The 26,381-nt window shown below is 53.2% G+C and overlaps 1 protein-coding gene across 4 annotated transcripts in view; it reads left to right on the top strand.

Moving 5' to 3' along the window:
• Positions 1-26,381, top strand: part of Shank3 (SH3 and multiple ankyrin repeat domains 3) — a 57,858-nt gene that overhangs the window by 22,103 nt on the left and 9,374 nt on the right. For all 4 annotated transcript variants that reach the window (XM_041671711.1, XM_041671712.1, XM_041671714.1 and 1 more), the window contains 11 exons: positions 933-1,126; positions 2,078-2,191; positions 8,314-8,389; positions 8,613-8,695; positions 9,070-9,194; positions 9,304-9,436; positions 10,374-10,454; positions 14,756-14,779; positions 18,887-19,017; positions 19,572-19,656; positions 23,399-25,658. In XM_041671711.1, the coding sequence (XP_041527645.1) occupies positions 933-1,126; positions 2,078-2,191; positions 8,314-8,389; positions 8,613-8,695; positions 9,070-9,194; positions 9,304-9,436; positions 10,374-10,454; positions 14,756-14,779; positions 18,887-19,017; positions 19,572-19,656; positions 23,399-25,658 (3,306 nt within the window). The remainder of the gene's footprint in view (positions 1-932; positions 1,127-2,077; positions 2,192-8,313; positions 8,390-8,612; positions 8,696-9,069; positions 9,195-9,303; positions 9,437-10,373; positions 10,455-14,755; positions 14,780-18,886; positions 19,018-19,571; positions 19,657-23,398; positions 25,659-26,381) is intronic.

Here is a 26,381-nt window from a genome sequence, read left to right as displayed (position 1 = left end):
GGTCTGTAGGTTTTTGCTCCAGCACCATAGTGGAGCCCACAAGGGCAAATTTGAAGCGGATTCAGTAACTTAATCTCTGGCCAAAAGGGCAGGGTCACAGTTGTCTAGGTGGTGTTAACAGTGTAGCGTATTTCTTAAGTCTCAGAGAGCTAGTCATTGGCAGAGCAGGTGAATTTGTCCTGTCTGGGAACTAGGGAGCCCAAGCAGGCTTTTGGGCAAACAGGAAAATCAAGACCTCAGAGTCTATACCTAAGCCCAGAGAAGTGGTATGGGAAAGGTGGTTAACATAGAATGAACATGGGCATTAGACAGGTGTCTAAGGCGAGAGGAGACAGGCCCGGAGGCAGGAGAATTGGGGCGCCCAGTGCATGCTGGTGGTCAGGGTGTGAGGAGGCCGGACCGCTGCGCCCCGCCTGTCCTTCCCTGATGCCCGAAGCCTCGGTGCCGGCCCTTCTCCAGCTCCTACCTGGCACTTCTGCCCGGCGTCCCCCGTGCGCCCACCTTCTGGCTCTCGTTTCTCTCCAGCCGCCCGCGCGGGGGTCGGTCTGTTGTGGGCACCGCGGACCCGGGGCTAGCCGGCCGCCGCCGCCCGCAGAGGGAGGAGCTGGCGGAGGAGGCGGGGCGCGGAGCGGCCGTGGCACGGAGCGAGCCCGGCGCGCCCGGGAGCGCAGCCCCGCGGCCCCCGAGCCCTGAGCGGGCGCGGTTCGTGCGCTGGCGGGAGCGGGCCGGGCGCGGCGGCGCGGCCCATGGAGCGGCCCCGGGCCGGGCCCCCGGCGGGCGGGCGGGCGGCGGGCGGGCGGTGGGCGCTGCGGCGGCGGCTGCGGTGAGGCCGGCGGCGGGGCCGGGCCGTGCGCCATGGAGGCCCCGGGCGCCGGCTTCGCGTGCCCGCTGCCCCCCGGCATCGCGTCCGTCACCTACGTGTTCGTCTACAGCCCCAGCGGGCCCGGCGGATCCGGCCCCGCGCCCGGCCCCGGCCCGGCGTCTCCCGCGCCCCCCGCGCCGCCGCCCCGGGGCCCGAAGCGGAAACTTTACAGTGCCGTCCCCGGCCGCAAGTTCATCGCTGTGAAGGCGCACAGCCCGCAGGGCGAGGGCGAGATCCCACTGCACCGCGGCGAGGCCGTGAAGGGTGAGGGGCGCGGGCGGGCGGGGTGAGGGGCGCGAGCTGGGTGGGGGGCGGGCCCCGGGGCACGCGGCCTAGTTCATGTCATTTTGGGGTCTCTGTGGTTGGGGTGTCCCTGGGTCATGACAGCAAGCTGCTGTGCCAGGGTCTCTGCCTCTGGCCCTGGTCTTACGGGCTCCTGGCATTAAGCTCTAGCTCTGTCATGGTAGAGGCTTGGCTCTTGTGGGGCGGTTCTTGTTATGATGGGGGCCAAGGCCAACTGTGTCCTTGTGTTGGAAGGACCCTAACCCATTACAGAGCTCCCACGCCTTGTGGGGTTCCTGTGTCACTCTGGGGCTTCTTCATTGGAAATCCTTGGGATACAGGTGAGGGGGGCTTGTCATCTTCCGGGGATCTGTAACAGTTGTGGTTGTCCGTGCACAGTGCCCATTTCTTCCATGGATGATGCCTGTTTGGGGGAGACAAGCCCCTCTCGTCACGGGGCCCCCTGTCGTTATTGGGTTCCTACCTTGGGCACTGTGGCTCTGAGGTGGAGGTAGTTGTGAAATCAGCCCCCTTGGTACATCATGTGGCTCCCTCCACTGCCTGCCTGCCGATGACCCTGAGCTCTTGGCAGTGACTCTTGGGTGGACGTCAGTTACCATGGTTGGGGGAAGTGGTCACTGTGGGCAGGAGCAGTAGCGTGGCCCCTGCTTCTGCCTCTGTCCTCTTCAAGTGTGTCCATCTGTGTCTGTCTGTCTCCCACATGTCCATCCTTCACTGAGGCCATCTGTTCAATTCTCTCTTCCATGTGGATCCCAGAATCTTCCCAGGGAAAAGGCTAGGGGGAATGTGGGCTTGGGAAGAGAGCAGAGCCAGGGTTAGGGCTGTGGGCACACCTGAACCTCAGGTGGCAGGGACGTGGGTGTCCCCCCAGCTCTGCTTTGCCCTGACAACCTGTCTGGCTTCTTTCCCCAGTGCTCAGCATTGGGGAGGGCGGTTTCTGGGAGGGAACCGTGAAGGGCCGTACTGGTTGGTTCCCAGCTGACTGTGTGGAGGAAGTGCAGATGCGACAGTATGATTCACGGCATGGTAAGTGACCCCAGTGTTGCCCAGGTAGCCCCCAAAGGGCGTATGCTTCTAGTCTCCCTTTGGTCTTCTTGGTAACAAATATGGACGTTCACTAAGACTGCGGAGTTAACTCAGTTACACTCAAGATACATACAGATTTGTACATACACATTGCGGGTAAGCCTACATGTCCTTAGGAACATGAATGTGTGAACCCGACAACCGTGGAGAACCTTTGCCATGCCAACAGGAGGTAGACACTCATGGGCATCCTCTCTCCGCGTGGGGGCACTTGCGTATCCAGGGATGGTGACCACCCCTCTGGCCCTGGTACAGTCTTCACAGAAATCACAGGTTCTCAGAGCTCCGGATCACGAGTGACTGGTAGATACGTAAGGAGGTCAATGCGAGAAAAGAGGCGCTTTTCCAAAGTGGACAGATTGTCCAAGTGGGCAGAGCAGGAGGCCTGGACCAGCTAAGAGGAAATGAGGCCAGTTGGGCTCCAAGGAGTCATTCGGGGTCCCCTGGGGTTGGTAAGGTCTCAGGGACGCTAGCTGATGAAGGATGGCCCCTGTTGTATAGAAACGGGAAGGTGAGGGCTGCAACTCGTGGGGCTGCTGAGCAGCTATGGACCAATGCTGAACACTTGGACTTCTAGGAAGGTTCCCTTTAGGCGTCAGTGAAGCAGTGGCTGGTCCTCTGGAGCCCCCATGTGGGCTGGGTACCCGTCCGGGGTATACCCCTTAATTGAGTCCTCAGGTATGCTGGGAGGCCTCATGATCAATGGTATTATTTCCGGTCCAGACAGTGAGTATGACAATTGACATATTGGGGGGGGGAATGCTACTCCTCCTAAGTGGTTGTCCAGGATGGTTATCAGTGGTATGTCTGGATCAGCATACGTGTGTCCCTTTCTCTGTACATAGAGGGTTTGGGCCATGGGTTTAGGGCCTCTACCTTAAGTTGGCAGTTTCCCAGGGGAGCCCCCCACCATGTGGCCAGGAGCCTTGACTCTGTGTCCCACTTGACTGATGCCTCGCTTACACGGGAGCTCAGTTGCTGGCCTACTGCTGGATAGCTACCTTGCTTTCTCTGCTAGTGGCTGGGAGGATGGGAGGGAGTAGCTTCTCTTATTCACAGTCTGTGGAGAGTAGACAGAGTGGGATCCAGGTGAAAATGATTTCTGGGGTTTGGATCCTAGTTCCAACAGGACAGAGAAAGGGACAAGGGGTAGGAGAGGGGCTGCACACCTGTTGAATAGGAGCTAGTCTTGTGCCTTCCCGTAAGGATTGGGATACGGTTCTGAGAACCGTGGCTCCAGGAGGGAGCGTTGGAGTCAGACTTCAAGAGGGGCGGATGTTTGTTTGTTTCTCTCCAAGCTGGACCTTATGCTGGCTCTTTGTGGCTATGGCAAGTATTGTCCCATGTCCTCCCCCGCCCCCAGCCCCACTCCGGGCATAGGCCGTTGAGAGTGGGTGATCCAGTTAACCTGAGGAAGTCAAAGAGGACTTCAAAGCAGAGGTGCTGTTTAGGCTGACTTCTCTGGGTAGTTTGCAGGTGGGTCTCCCATGTTTATAGGGATCCAACACAGTGTTTTAGAACTATGCCCATTGCCAGCTTCTGTATTTGAGCAGTGCCAGACATGATTTTAGCATTTTTTATATGAATAAAGTTCTGTATGTATCCTAGCAATCTTGGGAGGTGGGGCCAGTGGTCAGTATGTTTCCGGGCCATCATTAACCGCAAGGGACAGGGATGTTTAATTTAGCTTTTATTTTGCTATGCCAACAGTTAGCTTTGTGAGGCATGGCACAGCTGGAGTAGGGAGCATGAACCTAGCGACCTGTTCTTGGGGTCAAGATAAAGAGTAATCTTGTAGTAGGAGCTGACTGAGCAGATATTTTAGGGTGAAGATCAAGATCTGGACAAGGCAGATCGGAGAGTAGGGAGTGTCAAGGTCACGGAGAAAGGAGAGGACCACAAGGGGAGTAGTGGAGTTTTCTAGCAAGCACAGGACTCCTTAGCAGGGCCACAGCTGTCACAGATGACCTGCGGGAGTGGGATTCAAAAGTACCTAAGTGGACGGGAACCTTGTGGGCCTTGCTATAGCTGCCTTCTGGGAGGGGGTAGGAACAGTTGTAGATAGCCTTCCTCTGACCTCAGCTACAATGCCCGTCTTGCTGGTCTGGGCAGAACTTGTCTGTGATTTAGGCTGAGTTGTGCCAGAGAGCAGAGGGCATCCTACCAACAGGAGCTTGTTTCCAACACCCCCACCCCAACTCTAATTCAGGAACCAGAGTGGGAGTGAGGGACTTTTAAAGACCAAGGACCAAGGACAGGTGCTGAGGTGCTAGGTTAGGTCGGCATGAGCAGAGGAGACAGCCTCCTGTAGCTCTATAACCAGAAATGCTGAGGCCAGCGAGTGCAAGGATCTCGAGGCCTAACATACCTTCCCATGCTGTCTGCCTTTTCCCTTCCAGAATGTTCCACTTGGGAGCTGGTGCTGGGCATATTCCTTTCAGCTGGCTTTCCCGGGTGTGATTAATAAAACCAGAACATGAATTTGTGTTATATAATAAATAGTTTGTTTGGTTGATGAAAATGTGCAAAACAGGAGGCTGTGTGATAGAAAGTGACCAGGATAGGACTGCTCCACTGTGCTTGTCTCTTAGGGTCAGGGGTAAGATCTGGGTAGGGCACAGCAGAGGGGTGGGTGGGGTCAGCCAAAGTCACAAAGAAGGATGCAGGCTGCAGAGGAGCTGCTGTGAGGCTGGTGGGACCTGGGGCTTCCTGTCCACTGCAGGACCCCCAGAGACGGTTCAGCTAGCATAGCATCTGTGTGCCTGAGTCAGCTTGAGGAAGGATGTGCTGGAGATGGGAATTTCAGGGCCTGATTGTGCGAGGGTGAGGCTTTACCTGCACTGGTCTTGGGGATGAATGGCAAGGTGTGTTTGTCACTTAGGGTAGGACAAATGCAGGGAGTAAGCAAGCTGATGCGGCTAGAATGTAACAGGCTGTTCGAACCCGGGCCCTTCCAAGCCGGCTTTTCCTGCTGTGTCAAGAGAGGTTCAGGCAGAACAGCTCACGTATTGAGAGTCTCACACATAGTGAGGTCTGGACCAGTACTTTTCTTGATAGCCGTGTCATCCAATGTGAAGATCACCCAATCATTGCTCTATTCCTGTCTGTGTCCATCTGTCTTTTAGCTCATTGATTCATCTGTCTGTTCACCTACTTATCCAGCAACCTATCCAGCCCTCAGTTCCCCCTTTTCTCCACCCACATATCCATCCATCCATCCATCCATCCATCCATCCATCATCCATCCATCATCCATCCATTCATCCATCCATTCATCCATCCATCCATCATCCATCCATCATCCATCCATCATCCATCCATCCATCCATCCATCCATCATCCATCCATCATCCATCCATCCATCATCCATCCATCATCCATCCATCCATCCATCCATCCATTCATCCATCCATTCATCCATCCATCCATCCATCATCCATCCATCATCCATCCATCATCCATCCATCCATCATCCATCATCCATCCATCATCCATCCATCATCCATCCATCATCCATCCATCCATCATCCATCCATCATCCATCCTTCCATCATCCATCCATCATCCATCCATCATCCATCCATCCATCATCCATCCATCATCCATCCTTCCATCATCCATCCATCATCCATCCATCATCCATCCATCCATCATCCATCCATCATCCATCCTTCCATCATCCATCCATCATCCATCCATCCATCATCCATCCATCATCCATCCATCATCCATCCATCCATCATCCATCCATCATCCATCCTTCCATCATCCATCCATCATCCATCCATCATCCATCCATCCATCATCCATTCATCATCCATCCATCCATCCATCCATCCATTCATCCATCCATTCATCCATCCATCCATCATCCATCCATCATCCATCCATCCATCATCCATCCATCATCCATCCATCATCCATCCATCATCCATCCATCATCCATCCATCATCCATCATCCATCCATCATCCATCATCCATCCATCCATCATCCATCCATCCATCATCCATCCATCATCCATCCATCATCCATCCATCCATCATCCATTCATCATCCATCCATCCATCCATCATCCATCCATCCATCCCTCATCCATCCATCCATCCATCATCCATCCATCATCCATCCATCCATCATCCATCCATCATCCATCCATCATCCATCCATCCATCCATCCATCCATCCATATATTCCCTCAAGCCTTCATCAATCCATCCAGTCGTACGCACTTTGCAAATGTCTCATCCATCCGTTCGTCCATGCATCAATGCAGTCACTCACCTGGCCGGTTGTGTTCCACCTGCTGTGTGCCAGGTGCTGTGTTGAGCTCTTGGGACCCCAGGAGTAATTACATCTCATCTTTTGCTTTAAGGAGTTCACAGTTACTGAGAAACCAGGTCATAAAAAACTCTTATGTTTTTGCTGGGTATGGAGGCTCATGCCTATAACTCTAGCACACAGAAGACTAAGACAGATATCCCCGAGTTCAAGGCTCAGGCTATATGTAGTGATATCTTGTCTCAGAAAAAAAAAATTTCAAAACAGGGTGCTGTAAGACTCTGGTACCCAGTACCCACATTCTATCTAGAGGATCTGGCTCCCTCTTCAGGCCTCTGAGTGCCCCAGACATATATGTGGTACACATATATACATGCAGGGAAATACATAAAGTAAAAAGAAACACAACTCTTTTTTTAAAACCCCAGACAATAGAGAACCTAACTGAGAAACCCATAGGTTCCCTCTGATCTCATTTTCTATCCGTGCGCCTCCCTCTGCTCCTGCTGCATCGGTTCCACACTGTTCCTGTCTGCTTCAGATTAACGCCATGTGCATGATCTTCTCCTTGGCTGCCTCACCCTCCTCCCTGCAGGCTGCTCCCTCGGCTGTCTGGACCTCTGCTCAACTCTTCTTTCTGATGAGGCCTTCGCTGTCCCTAGAACTGTATTTTCACACCCCTTTCCTGCTTGCGTTTCTCCTGTTCTTACTTGTTTATTCCATTTCTCGGGGTAGCTTATTAACTCCTCAAGGGCAGGGACTTTGCTCTGTTCTAGAGTAAACAGTGCCTGGCATGTAGTAGAGGCTTAGTGAATGGATGCTGAAGTAAAAAATTGAGTCTTGAGAGGTGCTATAGCAAGAGGGACTGAAGGAGGGAGGTGCCGAAGGATGAAATTGAAAACAGTGGTGGTGCCATCTTGCGGCCTTCTGAGGTACTGCAGGTGCAGCCAGAGGAGCCATTCTGAACCTTGAATCTGTTGTTGATTGCAAGGCTGAGTGAGGGTCAGCGGGAGGTGTGTGCTGACCAACTCCATGGTGTCTATGAAGAGCTTTGAGATCAAAGGACATATTAACATATTCTGTGGAATTTATTAATATAGTCCTATGGGATACGGTGATATTAACATAGTTACTGTTGCAGTTTTTAATCATTATATTAATATAGCTCACTTGGATACAGTGAAGTCAGGGTAGGGGCAGAGCTTTTTGTAAGCCCTTTTCTCATTCCTTGAGGAAACTACTGGGCACACTGGTGCACATACGCTCGCAGCCTAGACACGTACATATGCCTGAGCCCAACACTTGGATACACTGTGGGTTGTACACACCCTTGTTTGTTACTAATGATTGGAGTCATGTCCACATAACAGATATGGCTCTCACTTGGACAACATGAATGGGTCCCAGACACACAAGCACCAACACAGCATTCATACTTTACCGTGAGGTTCACATACATGTCCTCTCAGTATACGACTTGCTGACTGGACCAGTCTGGCCTTGTATGGTTTTCTGTGTCTAGCCGCATGTTAAGTAAAGGGTTGGGTGGGGGGCTGCTTTCTTCTTGGACCCTAACTCCCAGAGGCCAGAATTCCCTGTATGATTATCTGAACCTTCCGACCTCAGGACTTTTGGTCCTTGAGCCCCAGTATTTGCCCTCCTCTGCTCCCCGTTGCACCTCTGCATCGGGGCGTATGGGGACACAGACTGATCAGTGCAGTTTGGGGAGATTCAGCTAGGTAGAAGCCATGATCATTTCTTGGCCCTTGCTGCTCCCTCCAGAAACCCGAGAAGACCGGACAAAACGTCTCTTCCGTCACTACACTGTGGGTTCCTATGACAGCCTCACTTCACACAGGTATTGGCAGGGGTGTGGATACATGGGAACACTAGCTGGACCTAGTATATCCTATGAAAGGGGAAGTTGGGGTGTATGGACGTGGGAGGTGGGCGAGGAGCGGGTGGCTAGCTATCTGTTTTTCTTGTTCTAAGTTGACCGTGCGTGTGGGCCCCCGTAGGGTCGGCCTCTCTGCTAGGCTCCCTCCAGACTCCCCTCACTCAACCTTGCTTTCCTCTGTCAGTGATTATGTCATTGATGACAAGGTGGCTATCCTGCAAAAACGGGACCATGAGGGTTTTGGCTTCGTTCTCCGGGGAGCCAAAGGTAATGGGTGTGGATTTCATGAGGAGGGTACTGCATTGCTGGTGATGTCTTCTATGCCCTGCCCTTTTCTCCCCCCTTTTTAAGCCCCACCACCCCCGCCCCATGGTTGTATGTCTTGATTTGGAATGTCCCCGGACAAGGCCGCGGGTCCCTCTCTGTTGCTTCCCATTCAGTTGTGGGGAGTCTAACAGAGTAGAGATCTATTTGGGGAGGGTAAATGGGGGGCTTCACAGAGGGATGTACCCTGGTTTGGGTATCCCCATCTGCTGCCCACCCCACCCCACCCCAGGTTTCTGTGCACGAGTAGTCAGGTTGCTCTGCTGAGCTGTCACGAGCTGTGCTTGTGAATGCCTTTTCTCTTCCTCTCTCTGCAGCAGAGACCCCCATTGAGGAATTCACACCCACACCCGCCTTCCCTGCGCTCCAGTACCTGGAGTCTGTAGATGTGGAAGGTGTGGCCTGGAGGGCCGGGCTTCGAACTGGGGACTTTCTCATTGAGGTGAGACCCGTACCTGTCCTTGCCCGGCAGGAGGGGAGAGGGCTCCTAGCTCCTGAGCTCTGAGGTGGGTGGCACTCGGACACACTGCCTAGCTGCTTATCTGTCCCAGGTGAATGGAGTCAACGTCGTGAAGGTGGGGCACAAGCAAGTAGTGGGTCTCATCCGTCAGGGCGGCAACCGCCTGGTCATGAAAGTCGTGTCCGTGACCAGGAAACCCGAAGAGGATGGTGCTCGGCGCAGAGGTGAGTTCAGACGGCTGTCTGTCGGGTCTTGCCCCTGGCACTTGGCCCTAGCCCTTTAACTTCAGGCCCACATTCCTCTCCCCTCCTCTGATCCCACATTGCTGACATCCCATTTCTGCCTGAGATGACATGAGATGCCCTCATTTGCTGCACGGGTCCTTGATGTCAGATAACCTGACCCTCATGACCAGGCCTCTGACCCTGGTCCTTGATTCCCCCGCCTCAGATCCCTGTCCTCCTCTTCTGTGAATCCCCCAGCCCTGGTGTGGCAGAGCCCTCCTTCCCAACGCCAGCAGCTGCCTGGAGGCCGGGTTGTCATGGCAACTGTGAGGTTGACGCTGCTGCTGCTGCTGCTTATTGTGCAGGGAAGGGGGAGGCGGCACCTGAGGGAAGAGGAAAAGCGTCTTCTCCCCGCGCCGACGCCAAAGACGCGGCACAGCCTGGGCCTAAGAGGCTTTACCGCTGGCCCGGCCCAGGTGTGTGGCTTGCCTGGCCGCACTGGTCTCATTAAGAGCAGTGGTACCTGGGCCTGGGGTGCTTTAGGCAGCAGGAGGTAGTCTGGCAGGAGATCCACCCAGCCCCCCATGGGTGGTGCCCACTCACTGGGGCCTTGGAGCCCGCAGGGTGGATGCTCAGATCAGAACCAGCCAGCTTCCTAACGTCTGCTGGTACTCTTACTACCATTTGAGGCCTTGGCCCTGGGAGTCTTAAGGGCCCTGGGGGCCCAACTGCCCTGGCTCCACTGCTCCCTGAGCGCCTCACGCCATGAAGAAGTTCGCGTCTAGCCGCAGCCTGAACAAGATCTTGGCACAGTGTGACTCGTCTTCAAGGGAGTACGAGGAAATCCAGGCAGTGGAGCGCAAGTGGCACCTGCACCTGGCCACGCCGCGCCGCCTGCTGCTAGACAGGAGGGCCAAGGCCTCCCTCTTCTTTGCAGCCCCACCACCCCCAAAGAGGGCCCCCAGCACCACGCTGACCCTGCGCTCCAAGTCCATGACGGCTGAGCTCGAAGAACTCGGTGAGCATTGCGGGTGGACGGTGGGTGGATGGTCTGCGGTGGGCTGGCCAAAGTGGAGTGGACACAGGCAGTTCGGGACGGTCGTGGTGCCGAACTGGGGGCTCAGGCCAGGTAGAGACAGAAGGAAGAACAAACAGATGGTTGCCGAGACAGATCAGCAGTTAGGGTACGGACTGGAGGGATGGGGAAACCGGGTACCTGTGTGGTGAGGAACGCAGCAGCAAGTGAGGAGATGAGAACTCGGGGCAGCAAGAGGAGCTGAAGTTGGGCAGGGACAACCAGGACAGATGGCTGGGGAACAAGGTCTGGCCCTGTAGCATGCCCGCATGCATGCACATGCATGTGTGTGAGTGCTTTCCCTGGTTCTGTGCTTTTTCCACTAAGACTTTGCTCTTGCATTTCAACCTAGCTGGCAAAGAGCGGTGGTAGGGCAACCTAGAGTCTGCTCCTGGATCGGACTGGCATGAGCTGGGTCCTATTTGTGTTTCTTTTATTCGGTTGGTACCTGTTCACTTATCTGCCAATTGAGTCTACTGACCTAACAGAGGCATTGTAAACACTTCTAACAGTGAGGGGATGGGGCCTGGCGGGCTGTGGGGGGCGGACCAAAGTATGTGAGACTCTGATGGGTACAGTCCCAGGTGTACTACAAACAGCCTCATCGTGGGCATGTCCTGATCTACATGACCCCATCCTGGCCTATGACAGTTACCAGCTTTCTCCTGGCCATGTTCCATATGCATAACACATCCTGTATGCATGTGCACATGTATGGCAGTTTCCAGTCTCATGTACATGACTGCAATGTAACCAGGCTCACCATGGACCTGTCCCCATGTACATGACCACCACACCTTGACAAGTGTAGCAGTTACCAGCCTTGTCATGGGCATGTTTCATATGCGTGACCGTATCTTGACACATATGCCAGTTAACCTTGTCATGGACATGTCTCATATTTACAGCCATGTCCTGACATGTGACATTTACCAGCCTCGTCATAGGTATGTCCTATATGCATGCTCACATCTTGACACATAGGACTCTTGTCAGTCTCATCCTAGCCATGTGCTGATGTGTGTGATTTTTATTGTCGTTGTGGGCATGTGCTAATATCTTTGACTGTTGAGAGCCTCATTGTGGGTGGTTATTGGTTAACAGTTTCATGGTAGGTGTATTCCAACACATGTGATAGGTTGAAGCAGTCTTTGCTTCTGTGGTTTGAGCCTAGTCTCAATCCCAGACTTTCCTCTGGCTTCAGTCATAAAAGGAAACCTTAATCCTGGCTTCCAGAACTACCCCTGTCTTGGCCGACCATGTCCCAGCTGTAGGCTGAGCTGCCACATTCTGAGCAGGTGCCTTGACTGAAGTTTGGAAAACACTGACCAAGAGATAGAATGGGCTGACATGACCAAGGTTCCCCATGATAAAACTCTGAATGAAATAAATAAAAACTACAGACAGTGTAAAGGAGGAGGGGTTCTCTTGCTTCAGGAGTAAAGCAAGAAATCAAAGCCAGAGGAGTGGGAAATTGGCGCTTCCAACTCCTGATAGAGGTTCTCAACAAGACTAGAAGATGTGTTGTAGACTTGGGAAAGCCGGAGACAGCCATAGGCACTGGGGTTAGCGAAAATGAACTGGAGGGGCTGGAGTGATGGCTCGGCACTTAGAGCGCTTGTGGCTCTTGCAGAGGACCTTGGTTTGGTTCCCAACACCCACGTGGTGGCTCATGACTCCAGTTCTCATGGATCCAGCCCATCTGACCTCTGGGCAGGGAGGGGGCACCAGGCATGAATGTGTTGCACACACATATATGCATACATACATTCAAAATAGAAAAATCTAAAAAAAAATTAAAAAGAACTAGAGATAAGAGTATGAGAGGTTTAAGTTACTATAAAGGCAAGAAAACCAACAGAATTTATGAAATTAACAGGGTAAGAGGAACAATAATAATAGCATGTTTGGGAATCCTTAACTTATTGTAACAAGCAAACAAACAGGCACAGATGAGAAGGGTCTGCAGCTCGGTTACACAGGATCCAGGACTCCCTAAAAAACATAGCAGTGAGTAAGAAGATCAGGCAGAGCCTGCCCAGAATCAGCTTAGGAAGCAGGTGAGGTGGAGCATCAATAACCAGTCAGGAGCCATGAGGACAGGTGAGGAGACCTCAACATCTACGTGATAGGAATTCCAGAGGAAAATAATAGAAGGGCTAAGGATTTCCCAAAAGTTAACGGAAATGTGAGACTCCATTCTGAAGAATATGTCACAAATAAACATTATCTGTCAGAGTCAAACTTTAGAATACCATAGGAAAGCAGAAAGATGTTACCCGAGCCAGTAGAGGGAGCCAGTTGGCTTAGACGTGAGTGGTGGCTTGCTTTCTGACTTCATCAGTTATGATAGAAGGTAGAAAGAAGATGGTGAAAAGTGGGGTGCAGATAGTAAGAGAGCAGACCCATGACATGGGTCAGTACACCAGTATGAGTAGATCGCTGGGCCTGACTGGACATTTATGCCTGGTCCTGGAGTCTCTTGCTAGAAGCTGTCCTCCAGGAACCGAGAGGCATCCCCGAGAGTGGAAGAGCTCCGTCTGGCTACGGCTTTTGCCTGTAAGAGTCCAGTCTTCCCCTCTGTCCTGGAAGCCTCTGGAGAGGGTCACTCCTGTTATTACAGACCTTGGTGGGCCAGAGGAGCAGGGTATCATATTTCTGAGTAGAGTCTGGAAGAGGTATGGGGGTCATTCAGCAGGAGCCTCTGCCTACACTTCTGGGCCCAGGATCAGAGTTATTGAAACTGGAACCAGGTTTAGAGAAAGACCCAACAGTCAGGGGCCCAGTGAGCTGCTCTGACACAAAGACACTTATCTTAGGAGGTAATCTGGTCCTTCTGGGCATGCCTGATAATGAAGAAACCAGACCAACCAACATAGAGTTCTCCAAGTACCCAACAGAACAGCCCACAATCCGGTGTTCATTCTTTCTGTAGCCGAGGCTGCTGTTGGATTTCCCATGCCTCCTGAGTTCTGGGATTACGGGCATACACGACCAGGCCTGGCTTTGTTTGTGTTTTTAACTAAGACTGCTGAGTCAGCACTGTTATAAGCATGTCTGTCCTGCCACTCCCCGATGCATCCTTTTAGGAGTCGTGTTTATCAGTGTGAGGTGAGGGGGGTGTGGGTGCAGAGGTGGAGGCTCATGCCGTGTAGAGGGTGAGGCAAGGCAATACAGGAGGAAGAAGAGGGGTGAGTTCCCTGGGAACGAATGGAGCGAGCAGAGGCTGATCCAGAATTAAGTAAATGAATTAAATAAAAGGAAACTGGTGGTGGCTGGCAGACACCAGTGGGAGAGCTCTGTGGTGCGGCACATCCCTATCACTCAGGAGGTTGAGGCGGGAGGATTTCTGCGAGTTCCAGGCCTGTGTGGGCTACAGAGTTTAAGGTCAAGTTGGCCTGCGTAGCAGAATCCTGTCTCAGAAAGAGAGGGTTGTTCATATTAGTCTGGGGTGGGGGAGGATCGAGGCATAGATAATCCCATCCTCCACTCTCATTTTAGTCTGGGACTCTACCTTGTACATATTTGCTCAGCATGAATCGGACACGGGCTAATGGGGACCCGTGTCTGTGCCCTAGTGTAAGCAGACTGTTCCTGTTCATTTATTTAGGGGAAATTAAGACTACCCTTTTTTTAATTTCTGGGTCTTTCTTTTGTGATGAAGTCAGGGTAGGTCCCTGCTACTGCCTTAGCCTAGAGAAGATGTCTTTACTGTGCGCTTTGCTGCTCACATCTGCTTGTTGCTAGCGGCCTGCTTTGTAATATGGAGGTGTCAGTAGCGGAGTGCTTGCCCAGCATGCTCAAGGCCATGAGTTCCACCTGCAGTACCGCAAAAGCAAACCACAGCCGAAGTCTCAGTACAGAGTGCTCATAGGTGACCACTTTAACTATCGCAGACTCTGAGCTTTGTTTTTTATAGTTCCGTATCTTCATTCTGAACACACATTTGGCTTTCTTGTGCACATTTTGTGTGTGCATGTGCACATGTGCGTGTGTATGAGTGTGCATGGACACACAGTGTGTAGTCTTGCTTTGGCTTGCTCTCTTCTAGAGTTGTAGAGCATTGGTAGGCTTGTGCTCCTGGCCTAAGAAGGAGGTTATAGATGGGGACAGACCCATGAAGGCCTGGTTGTCGGGAGGTGGGGGTGGGGAGAACGGGGTGGGAAAACCATTGTGCAAATGGTCTAGGTACCATGGAAAACAGCCTTCCTCTTACTCCCTTTGCCCTGTTTCTCAATTCCAAGCTTCCATTCGGAGAAGAAAAGGGGGTAAGTCTCCTGCTATGTTTTTAGGCCTGGCTTGCCTGCCCCTGCCGAAGGGTACTGACGTGTGATGAGGCTCCAGTCCAAGTCAGAGTGGTCTTGTTCCTGCCTGGGGATTTGGTGGGGATGAAGTGAAGGTCCTTGGAAGAATGGATGGGGAGTTCCCAGGGGTATCATTGGGATTTATAGGGGGTACAACCATAGTCCTTGTGGGTTCAGGTGAGCTCGGGGATGTGATCTATGGAGATAGTATGGTGGGGAGAAGGTCGGAGAATTCCTGGTGGGGGCTCTTGCAAATAACATGACCCGGAGTGGGGAGGGGATGGTTTGTGAGGGTCAAGGTATGGAACTCAGGGCAGCCAGGTGCCTAGGCTGTGTTGGAATGGTACTATTAGTGTATTAGGCTATGCCTTGTGCTGTATCTTTTGTCCCTTTCTTTGCCTAGGCCAACTTCATGCTGATAAGTTATAGAATTGAGCCCAGAGCAGAGCTGCCTTAGAATAGGGGTTTGAATCTGTTGGCATTGAGAAGGGAGCTGGACTCCCTTGCTTAGAGCCCTCACTGCCCCCCCCTCCTGTCTATTGACTTCTCTATCCCCTCTTCAGGTTCCACCCCTGTGTACTTTGAGGCTCTTTCTCCTATGACTTGTGTGTCCAGCATGGCTGCATGAGACACAGGGTCCATGTGGGGCCAGAGACACCAGGGCCTCAGTGGGTTCTGAGGTCCAGCATCTGGGGACATCTACCCCAGCTTCTGTTGCTTCCTCTGCCTCTTGAGTGGATGGGAGTCAGCCTCAGATAGGCTTATAACCCGGTGTGTGTGGATTTGGGCATCCAGCATCCCTTCTCCTCTTACTTCTGATGCACTGGGCTTTGCCTGGGCAAGGGAACTCTCTGGCTCTCAGCATATGATCCGTAGATTCCCCCACCTGACCCCCATCTCCTCTTGCTGAGATCTGCATTCTAGCTCCCTGATGGTAGGGCTCCTGTGATGCTAGGCTGTGGCCATGCACCTCTTCCAGCTCTGGGGGAAGTGACTGATTGTCATTTCTGTAGGCCCTTCTTTTCATCCCTGCTTGGGTTCCCAACGTACTTTCCCGCATGGCTGGCCGCTTGAAAGGCTGGTGGAAATAACTATACTTGGTTCCTAAGGGGTTCTATTTCATTTTTAAAATATCAACTACAGAGAAACCCTGTCTCAAAAAACCAAAAAAAAAATCTAAAATAATTTAGGATTAAGTTTTCTAATTTTGTTGTGGGTTTATGTTGGGAAAAAGTGTCCAACTTCTCATATGTAGAATTCCTAAATTCTTGGAAACAGTTCTTGCTGGGCCTCAGCACTATTGCAGCATGACCCTAAACAACTGCTTTGTTAGAACTGTGTGTGCACTGACTACTTGGATCTCTTTGACCAGGTTCTGTTGGATTTTTTTAGTTAAGAGACACACATCCTCTAATCAGTGGCTCGGCTGACAGTGTACCTTGGTAGGACACGTCACCACGGTGTCATGGACTTCTCATTCCCCTTATGTCTTTACTTCTGCAGTTTCTGGATGGTGTGGCTGCAAGGATCTGTGATAAGGGGAGTGCTCTGTGTGCATCGTTTTGCTCCTGGGAAACAGGAGGACGATGGCAGCATCTTGAGGTGGTTACTATGGCAGTCATGTAAAACTCGGCAATACTGTATATCATCAAGGACCTGGCCAGGGTAGTGATTCTGCCTATCAGAGCTCATTTCATTGCAAAGACAAATGAGGACTTTGGCATCTGTGGTCTCTACACTGTTACCTGGTGGTACCAGAAGCGTTGCTTGGGCCCCCTACACACTTCTCTACAGAGGGAGCATGTTTTGTTGGCCAAGTGCTGTGTTGTTCAGGGCTCCAGAGGGGCAGAGTGTTTTCTTTATGAGGAACTCACAAATTGTTGATGAAGATAAGGTAAATGTCCTGACTGTGTCTTCAGCATCTGCATTGGTCCGTGTGGTCTGCATTGGCTAAAGTGGCTTAGGCTCCTTTGTGCTAATCTCCCCTAGACCTATGCCACATAGGTGCCGGTTCTGATTGTTTTATTAGGTGAAGGCACTGGGGCTCAGAGGGCATACATCTGAACAGAGTCCGTGTGCAAGGTGGGGGTCTCAATATGCTACTTAATAAGACCAACTTCGGAGTTAATTTACTCCTACCCAGCAATTGTTGTTAGATAGCAACAGTAGGTGCTGGGGCTTAGGTTTGGAAAGAATAGGAGGTTCAGACTGGCATTGGAGTTCTTCAGCAATGGTTCTTTGAGAGTAGAAGGGTGTCTAGGACACGTGTCCCCTGAAGATGGGACTAGACTGGGTGGCCCCTGAGTCCCTGGGACCTATATGCCTCTGTTTCCTAGTGCTGAGGTTATAGGCATGCACTACCAGGCTCGGCCTTCAAGAGCTGAATATGGTCTGGAGACAGGTGGAGCCTGAGGGCGCTGAGTGAGGATAGATACATAAAGCAGTGCCCCAGCCTCCAGTGTGCACCTGAACACTGGCCCCGAGGGACTCTGGGTAGGAATTACATAGCCGTATCTCAGACAGCCGTCAGAAACCCCTTCTTCCTGCTGAAATGATTTTCTCTTGTGGTTTAGTCTGATCTCAGACTTGGAATCTTGCTTCAGTTTCTCAAAAGAATGGGATTACCGGGATTGTTCAACCACGTTCCCTGCTGGGAGGATAAAGTACGTATAATAAAATGCTTGAGGAAGGAAGGATTTATTTGGCTTCTAGTTTGAGATCTTTTCCATCCCTAGTTGAGAGGAGAATGATGAATATTCTTCCTAAGCAGGTCCCTGCCCCCCTTTTTTGAATGGGGTTTCTCTGTGGCTTTGGAGGCTGTCCTGGAACTCACTCTGTAGACCAGGCTGGCCTTGAACTCACAGAGATCCACCTGCCTCTGCCTCCTGATTGCTGGGATTTAAAGGTGTGTGCCACCACCGCCCAGCTTTTGCTACAGATTTTTAAGCAATTTGGGACCCAAGCTCAGGAAATGGTGCTACCCATTTTAGGATGGGCCTTCCCACATCAGTTAACATAGTCAAGAATCCCTCACAGGTGTGTCTGGAGGCACGTCTCCTGGGTGATTCTGAATTCTGTGTCGAGTTGACAGCGGGAGCGGACCCATGTGTCTCTCCTCCTGGCTCTGAGGTTACAGGCGTGCACTCCCAGGCTCAGCTTTGACGTGGGTGCTGAGGATCTGAACTCAGGCCTTAGTGCTTAGGTAGCAAGCACTTGACTTGCTGAGCTGTCTCCACAGCCCCCAAAGTCCCATTTTTTTTTAAAACGGTTGCTTTAATAAAATTTGACTACACAAAGCTTTTCATTTCATAACGGATATGACAAGAATATGCCTGAGGCCGCCTGGTGTCTCTCAACCAAGCCTTTCTTAGGCATCAGCCTTAAATGGAGCTGAAGTCTGAGGAGTTTGGGTGGGTAGGCTCTCCATGAGGAGAGTCCTTTCGACGGCACACCTACTTCTCCTCTTTCCTCAGCTGCCATCCTACTGGAGCAATCCTTCTGTGTGGGCAAGGAGGAAGGAGCTGTGGCCTCCTGTTTTGTATCAAACTACTCTTAGATCCCTAGCTCAGGTTTAGTTCTTAGGAGAAACTTTCTATTGGTCTGTTCATCCCTTGGTTATCAGCTTAATCACTCACTCGGTATCTCTTGCTTTAACGTTAGTATCTGTCCCTGGGGCCGTGGTCCCACTAGAAGTAGCTTCCTGTGGGAAGTGGATAGGCCATGCACCAAGAAAAGACAGTGGGCAAAAGGGAGAGGTGAAAGACCAAGGGAATTCATCTAAGTGGTCTGTCTCTGAGTCTGATCTCCTTATGGCCGGTCATTGTGGTCACACCAAGTGGTCACAAAGATACCCTGGGTCTCCTTAAGGACAGACTTTGTCTGGTTCAGGAACTGGGTCCTGAGGTCTGAGGGGGCACTGATAGGATCTAAGATCTAGGGCCTCAGGCCGTGAGAGACCTAGGGGAGGGCAGGGTTCATGGACTCATTAGTGCCATGGGGCTGGCATTGGTGGGTGTGGCGGTGAGGCCAAGGTGCCTCTGGGGCTGAGGTTGCATCTCTTTGGTTGTGCAGAAAAGTTGGATGAGATCCTGGCAGTTGCTGCGGAGCCGACCCTGAGGCCAGACATTGCAGATGCTGACTCCAGGGCAGCCACTGTCAAGCAGCGGCCCACCAGTCGGAGGATTACCCCTGCCGAGATCAGCGTAAGCCAGCCTTGGGCCAGGGCTCTGGGATGGTCAGGTCCAGGGCCTGGGGATCAGAGGGTCATGCGCCTCGCTTTTGAGGTAAGAGTTCTTTATTTGGCTCCCTTCTCCAGAGGAGGCAGAGCTCTCCATGGCCCCTCTGGGAGACACGTGGGATCGTCTCAGTCTGTAGAATGTAGCATGTAGTTCAGCTCGCTTCTATGGTTGCAGCTTTTAGTGCCTCTGACCTCAGTCAGATTCGGTGTCACCCTGGGACTACTAAGGTCCACAACTCTACTGAGTCTATGGCACAGCATATGCCTGTTTGGAAGGCATCCATAGCCCACATGGCACTGTGGACTGTTCCTCCCTCTTTATTCAGATGATGCCCAGGGCCTGTAATTCTGTGTTCATTTCACCATCCATACAACGAAGGCCTCAAGTGAGCATGGGCACCAGTGCCTTTGGGGTATCTGGTGTGTGGGTGTCTAGTCTAGCTTAGGATGGGTGGGGCTGGATGGAGAACTGGGTGCTCCAGAGCCCTGGAACTTCCATGTTCCTCCCTGACCCCACAGTCATTGTTTGAGCGCCAGGGCCTCCCAGGCCCAGAGAAGCTGCCGGGCTCTCTGCGGAAGGGGATTCCACGGACCAAATCTGTAGGTATGGCTGGGCTGAGGGACCACTTGGGGTTGGGATGGCTGGGCTGGGGTGGGCAGCTTCAAGGGTTGGAGGACCCCATCTCTCTCTGCGGAGTTCAAGGATGCCATTTTGTTTATGGATCTGAGTTTGTTCTCCCACCCAGATGTGCCGTGGGAAGACACCCTTGAGGTTCTTTTTCCAGTCTGCTTCTCTCCATTCCTGGGCACCCCTTAGTCCTTTTCTTCCTGTCCTTCACTCCCGCCTTACACAGATAACAGCTGCCACCCGGACAGCTATTTCCTGTCCTGTCAGCCAGAGTGCAGGCCCAGGTTTTTATTCTAAAATTACTCTTTCCTTGAACCTACTTCATCTCTCCAGGTAGCATCCTCTCCCTGTCCCTTCATGGTCAGACCCAAAAGGTCACCTGTTACTGCTCTCTTGTCCCCATATGCTCATAAATTGGAAGCAGCAGGGTCTCTGCACAGCCAAATTGAAGCTGCTTCCACTAGGGTCGCCTCTCACTGAGGTCACTAGCAGCCTCAGGGCATTCTCCAGGCAGATACTATTAGCCTTCCTTTCGCTGACTTCGGTTGGCATTCATTTCTTTGCACCCTGCTCTGAGAGACTCCTTGTGGGAGCGAGTTTCTTGCCCTCCCTTCCTTTCTTGGATGCGTTTGGTCAGCATATCCAGACAGTAGGCCAACTCAAGGCTGTGCCTCAGCCTCCTTTTCTTCTGTCCATCATCATTCCCTGACCACCACCACCCTCCACGCTTGCCTGCTGCTTCTAATCTCAGGTCAGAATCTCTGACAAACCCAGCTCACTGCGTGTTTCTCAGGCATCTGGTCTCCTTGCCATGCTGACCCATCCATCCACCACTCCCACTGTCTGTTGTGCATCAGAGTAAACTCCTGCCAGCCCAAGGACAGGCCATACATGAGGTGCTGTATGCACACGGGTTCACTTAATATCTACAGTAACCGTGTGGGGGAGGGGGAAGGAAACAATTATCCATTTTACTTAAGGAGAGTGAGAATGACTTGCCCCGAATCACATAGCTGCCTTGCTTATACCTCCTGTCCATCCTTAAGCCACACTAACTCTGCCCATTACCCATCTTGGGATTCCTGCTTACTCTAAGCTGGCCCTAGGCTAGATCTGGGTCTCAGTTGGAAGGTGACCCATCTGTAATTAGGTCAGTTATAATATGGGTGTCAGAGGTACACTTATAAATGGAGATGAAGTAGGGAGGTCCAGACATACACGGACATCTGCATTTACACTTAGAACAGGGCAAGCAGAAGTTTCCCGGGGATGATGGCATGAATGTCTGACGGAGGCCAGTGCGTAAAAACACGCGTGTATATATGGGAGAGTCCATGAGCTGGTAGTGAGGATGGAGGGCAAGGGCAGCAGGTACTCTGGACCCCAGAGATGCTACTCTTTGCTCTCCCAAGCGTCTGGGCATCCTCCGAGGTTTCTTTATTTCCTGCCTCACCTGCCTTATCCAGCACAGGCTTGTCTTTCCCATGGCCTCTTGTAGTGGATCTGTTCTCTAGCCCATCTCTCTGGCAAAGGAAGCTTTTGTAGCACATTTATCACCTGATAGCCCTCTAGCTGGTCCTGCATGAGCTCCCGTTGTCTCAGGGCTCTGGAACAGCAGTCCTGCCCTGTTTCATCGGGGGTATCTGTTGCAGACTTTCTAGGACACTAGTCCTATACTCACTGCTGCTTGTCTGCCCTCACTCTTCCTGGATGGCCTTTCCCAGAGTTGGCTACTGTAGATTCAGATCTATGTACTCCTCATATCGGCCTCAAGCTCCTTGGCAAGCCGGCCAGCTCCTCCCAGCTGCACATAGCTGACCAGTCGGGAAGCAGGTGCTCAACTTTAGTTCCCCATGGCTAGGACACTGCCAGTTGCCAGCATGACCATCGGCTGAGTTCTCAGGCTCCTTGGGCTCCCACTTCAGATCTGACTGCTTGCCCCTGGGCATGTAATACAACTGTTGGAACCCTAGGACAACAGTCTGCAAACATGGATACTGCCGGTAGGGACTGTTCGGGATCTTCCTTGAGTTGTGGTCGTTGCAATGGTCCTTTTATCTGAGCTCTGTGTCTTGAGAGGACACATCCGGTACCCAGGAAATAGTCCTCCTGCAGACCGGAAGACAGAGAAGGTCTTTCTTTATTCTAGGGTCTCCAACAGACCCTTATTCCGTGCGAGGCAGGTGATTTTGCTTTTCCCTCAGGCACAGCCTACCGTGCTGTTCGTATTAAATTCCACCCCCTCTTCCATTGTCACACATCATTCCTACCTCCTGTAACCTTAAGATCTATGTGAGTTCTTCCTACATAGCTCCACCGAGCACACAGGCTTGCGAATGTTCAGTACATGCTCTGTGCTCTGTAGGAATGGCATCAGGAGGAGGCCCAAGACCGGCTAGGCAGACCTTGAAATAACCCGCTGTGGCCTCGGTCATCTTTCTTGGTGTCGCTCCCTGTAGCCTTGAACTGTAAGCTGTAAATAGACCTGTGATAGGGGCAAGAAAGGTCCTGGGATGAAACAGATTCCGAAAAGTGGCTAAGCTGGAATTCAAGCCTAAGTCTGCAGCAGCCTACCCTTGCTAGTCCTGAGTGGGCTCCTGACAGAGCTAGAGACAGTGGGTCGCTGCCAAGCCTGCCTTCTACTTCTTAGATCAAGCCACTCAGTGTTTACAAATCTCACTGTATGGAACCCTGCACAGGTCTTATGTCTGAAATGACACGGGAGGTTCCGCATGGATCTAGGCTAATGACACATCTCTGGACAAGAGGATGGGGCTCGTTTTTAGTCAAGTGTAGCCTCTGAGAGAACAGGCCCAAGTGGGGCTTACCCCCTGGCTTGGGGGTATTAACACGAGACAGTAGGGGTAAAACCGAAACATGTCTTCATTTTCAGTTTAGTTTACCCATCCATTCTTCCTTCCGGCTACCTATCCAGCTTCTCTAAATTTTAACCTCTGGCTAGAGTACCAACTTCCTAGTATCCTGCAGGCCAGTGCTTGAGAGTCTCTCCAAGGAACCAGTGTGGCGTATTTCCCAGCCACCTACCCTGGGTATCAGCGCCACTTCTTTCAGATGCATGGATCCATTACCACTGTCCTGCATCCCCTCACTGATGTGTTATTACTTTGGGTGCTGTGGGGGGGGGGGGATATCCTTTCTGACCACCTTTCTTCTTCCCATCTCTGGTTGCTACCAGGGCCTCTGTTGGCTCCTGCTTGTTCAACACTATGAATGTTTCTGAGTTAGCTTTGCTCCTCCTTGTGTGGGAAGCCCCTAACCCCCACCACCACCCCATTCTCCTAACAGTTTTTGTGTGTGTGTTTGGGAGGGGGGGCTATACACTCCTGGTGTCTTCTCATGGCCTGCTCCATATGTACAGGGCTTGGAGAGATTATGGCCTCAGTCCAGGCAGTCAGAGTTTGGGTCCTGTCCCAGTTCCGCTGCAGGAGCAGCCCTCCACACTGTGGGTGGGGTCGCTTCTGGACTTTCAACTGAGCTCTCCCTACCTGTACAGGATTTGGCACAGAGTGTGGGTGGCCTGCTCAGAGCTTTTGCGCTCTTCCTTGACCTTTTACGGGGCCCTGATCCCATCTTCCTTGGTGGGGCTGTGGCCACTCAGGGTTGAAGGCAGGATAGGACTAGCCAGTGGCACTGGGTCCAGAGAGGTCTTTCAGTGGCCAGCATCCTTGCCAGACTTACCTGGCCCCTCCGTCCCCAGGGGAGGATGAGAAGCTGGCATCCCTACTGGAAGGGCGCTTCCCACGCAGCACATCAATGCAGGACACAGTGCGTGAAGGTCGTGGCATTCCACCCCCTCCGCAGACCGCTCCACCACCCCCACCCGCGCCCTACTACTTCGACTCCGGGCCACCTCCCACATTCTCACCGCCGCCACCGCCAGGCCGAGCCTTTGACACTGTGCGCTCCAGCTTCAAGCCAGGCCTGGAGGCTCGCCTTGGAGCGGGGGCCGCTGGTCTGTATGATTCTGGAGCTCCTCTGGGCCCGCTGCCCTACCCTGAGCGTCAGAAGCGTGCGCGCTCCATGATCATCTTGCAGGACTCTGCGCCAGAAGTGGGCGATGTCCCCCGGCCGGTGCCTGCAGCTACACCGCCTGAGCGCCCCAAGCGCCGGCCTCGACCGTCCGGCCCTGATAGCCCTTATGCCAACCTGGGCGCCTTCAGTGCCAGTCTCTTTGCTCCATCGAAACCACAGCGCCGCAAGAGCCCACTGGTGAAGCAACTTCAGGTGGAGGACGCTCAGGAGCGCGCGGCCCTGGCCGTGGGTAGCCCCGGTCCAGTGGGTGGAAGCTTTGCACGAGATCCCTCCCCAACGCACCGTGGGCCCCGGCCGGGTGGCCTTGACTACGGCTCTGGAGAAGGTCTGGGGCTCGCTTTTGGCGGCCCTGGCCCTGGCCCCGGCAAGGAGCGGCGCCTAGAGGAGCGACGCCGTTCCACTGTGTTCCTATCTGTGGGTGCCATCGAGGGTAGCCCTCCCAGCGCAGAGCTGCCATCCCTACAGCCCTCCCGCTCCATTGATGAGCGCGTCCTAGGGACAGGCGCCCCCACTGGCCGTGATTTGCTGCTCCCCTCCCCTGTCTCAGCTCTGAAGCCATTGGTCAGTGGCCCTAGCCTTGGGCCCTCAGGCTCCACTTTCATCCACCCTCTCACTGGCAAACCCTTGGATCCTAGTTCACCCCTAGCCCTTGCTCTGGCTGCCCGAGAGCGGGCTCTGGCCTCGCAAACGCCTTCCCGGTCCCCCACACCTGTGCACAGCCCTGATGCTGACCGCCCTGGACCCCTCTTTGTGGATGTGCAGACCCGAGACTCCGAGAGAGGGTCGTTGGCTTCACCAGCCTTCTCCCCTCGGAGCCCAGCCTGGATTCCGGTGCCTGCTCGCAGAGAGGCAGAGAAATCCCCTCGGGAAGAGCGGAAGTCACCAGAGGACAAGAAATCCATGATCCTCAGCGTCTTGGACACGTCCTTGCAGCGGCCAGCTGGTCTTATTGTTGTGCATGCCACCAGCAATGGACAGGAGCCCAACAGGCTGGGGGCTGAAGAGGAGCGCCCGGGTACTCCGGAGCTGGCCCCAGCCCCCATGCAGGCTGCGACTGTGGCAGAGCCTATGCCAAGCCCCCGGGCCCAGCCCCCTGGCAGCATCCCATCAGATCCCGGGCCAGGCCAAGGTAGCTCAGAGGAAGAGCCAGAGCTGGTATTTGCTGTGAACCTGCCACCTGCTCAGCTGTCCTCCAGCGATGAAGAAACTAGGGAGGAGCTGGCCCGCATTGGGCTAGTGCCACCTCCTGAAGAGTTTGCCAATGGGATCCTGCTGGCCACCCCACCCCCTGGACCGGGCCCCTTGCCCACCACGGTACCCAGCCCGGCCTCAGGGAAGCCCAGCAGCGAGCTGCCCCCTGCCCCTGAGTCTGCAGCTGACTCTGGAGTAGAGGAGGCTGACACTCGAAGCTCCAGTGACCCCCATCTGGAGACCACAAGCACCATTTCCACAGTGTCCAGCATGTCCACCCTGAGCTCGGAGAGTGGGGAACTCACTGACACCCACACCTCCTTTGCCGATGGACACACTTTTCTACTCGAGAAGCCACCAGTGCCTCCCAAGCCCAAGCTCAAGTCCCCGCTGGGGAAGGGGCCGGTGACCTTCAGGGACCCGTTGCTGAAGCAATCCTCGGACAGTGAGCTCATGGCCCAGCAGCACCATGCTGCCTCTACTGGGTTGGCTTCTGCTGCTGGGCCTGCCCGCCCTCGCTACCTCTTCCAGAGAAGGTCCAAGCTGTGGGGGGACCCCGTGGAGAGTCGGGGGCTCCCTGGGCCTGAAGATGACAAACCAACTGTGATCAGTGAGCTCAGCTCCCGTCTGCAGCAGCTGAACAAAGACACACGCTCCTTGGGGGAGGAACCCGTTGGTGGCCTGGGCAGCCTGCTGGACCCTGCTAAGAAGTCGTCACCCATTGCAGCAGCTCGGTGAGCAGGGTGATGTGGGGAGGGGCCCGTCCCCCTGTCTTTGTTCCTTCCGTTCATTTACAGGCTTCCTTCTGTTCTTCCTCATTCTGTCCCATCTCTCATCTGTCCATGGCACTGGTGTCCCCCATCCACCTCTTTATCTTCGTCTGGTCTTGCTTTGCTGTCTGAGGTAGAAGGCTCTTTAGTACAGTTGCTCTCTGCATCCCTTTTGGTGCAGGCAGTGGGCCTGGGTACCCACAAGACTTAGGTCCAGGAATCCTATCTTCCAGGACTCTTTGGAGGTCCTGCTGCAGGTTCGTAACTCTTTACTCTGGTTTCTAACTCAGGGCGCCTCTGCCATTCAGGGTCTTTCCCTGTTGTGCTCTGGGGCTGCTCTTCCTTCCCAGCAGCTCTTTGGCCCTGTGTCTTCTGTCCCCTGGCTCCATTTCGTTTCTCTTTCTGATAGTATGGCTGCTCCATATGACAGGTGTCACCTCTCCTAGAGCAGCCTTCTTTCTGCCTTGCTTCTTTTTCTTTAGGGACTTGATACAAATTTCTTAGGTTCTGCCCTAGAAATATTTGTCTTGTGGCACCTTGTGGGACCCTTACACACAAAGTCCTGGATGTGATATATAAGGCTCCATCAGGAAGAGTTGGAAATCACACCATCTCCTCTTTCATCTCTTTTCCTTCCTTGTCCTGTCTGCCTCTCCCCTCAGTAATGATGGGGACAGGAGGAGTTGC

Source organism: Microtus oregoni, unplaced genomic scaffold (assembly GCF_018167655.1).
Source record: "Microtus oregoni isolate MIOR12 unplaced genomic scaffold, Mior012 000022F_ref0000154, whole genome shotgun sequence".
Lineage (NCBI taxonomy): Eukaryota > Metazoa > Chordata > Mammalia > Rodentia > Cricetidae > Microtus > Microtus oregoni.
Note: the sequence above shows the minus strand (reverse complement) of the source record. Positions and strands in the feature narration are given on the sequence as shown.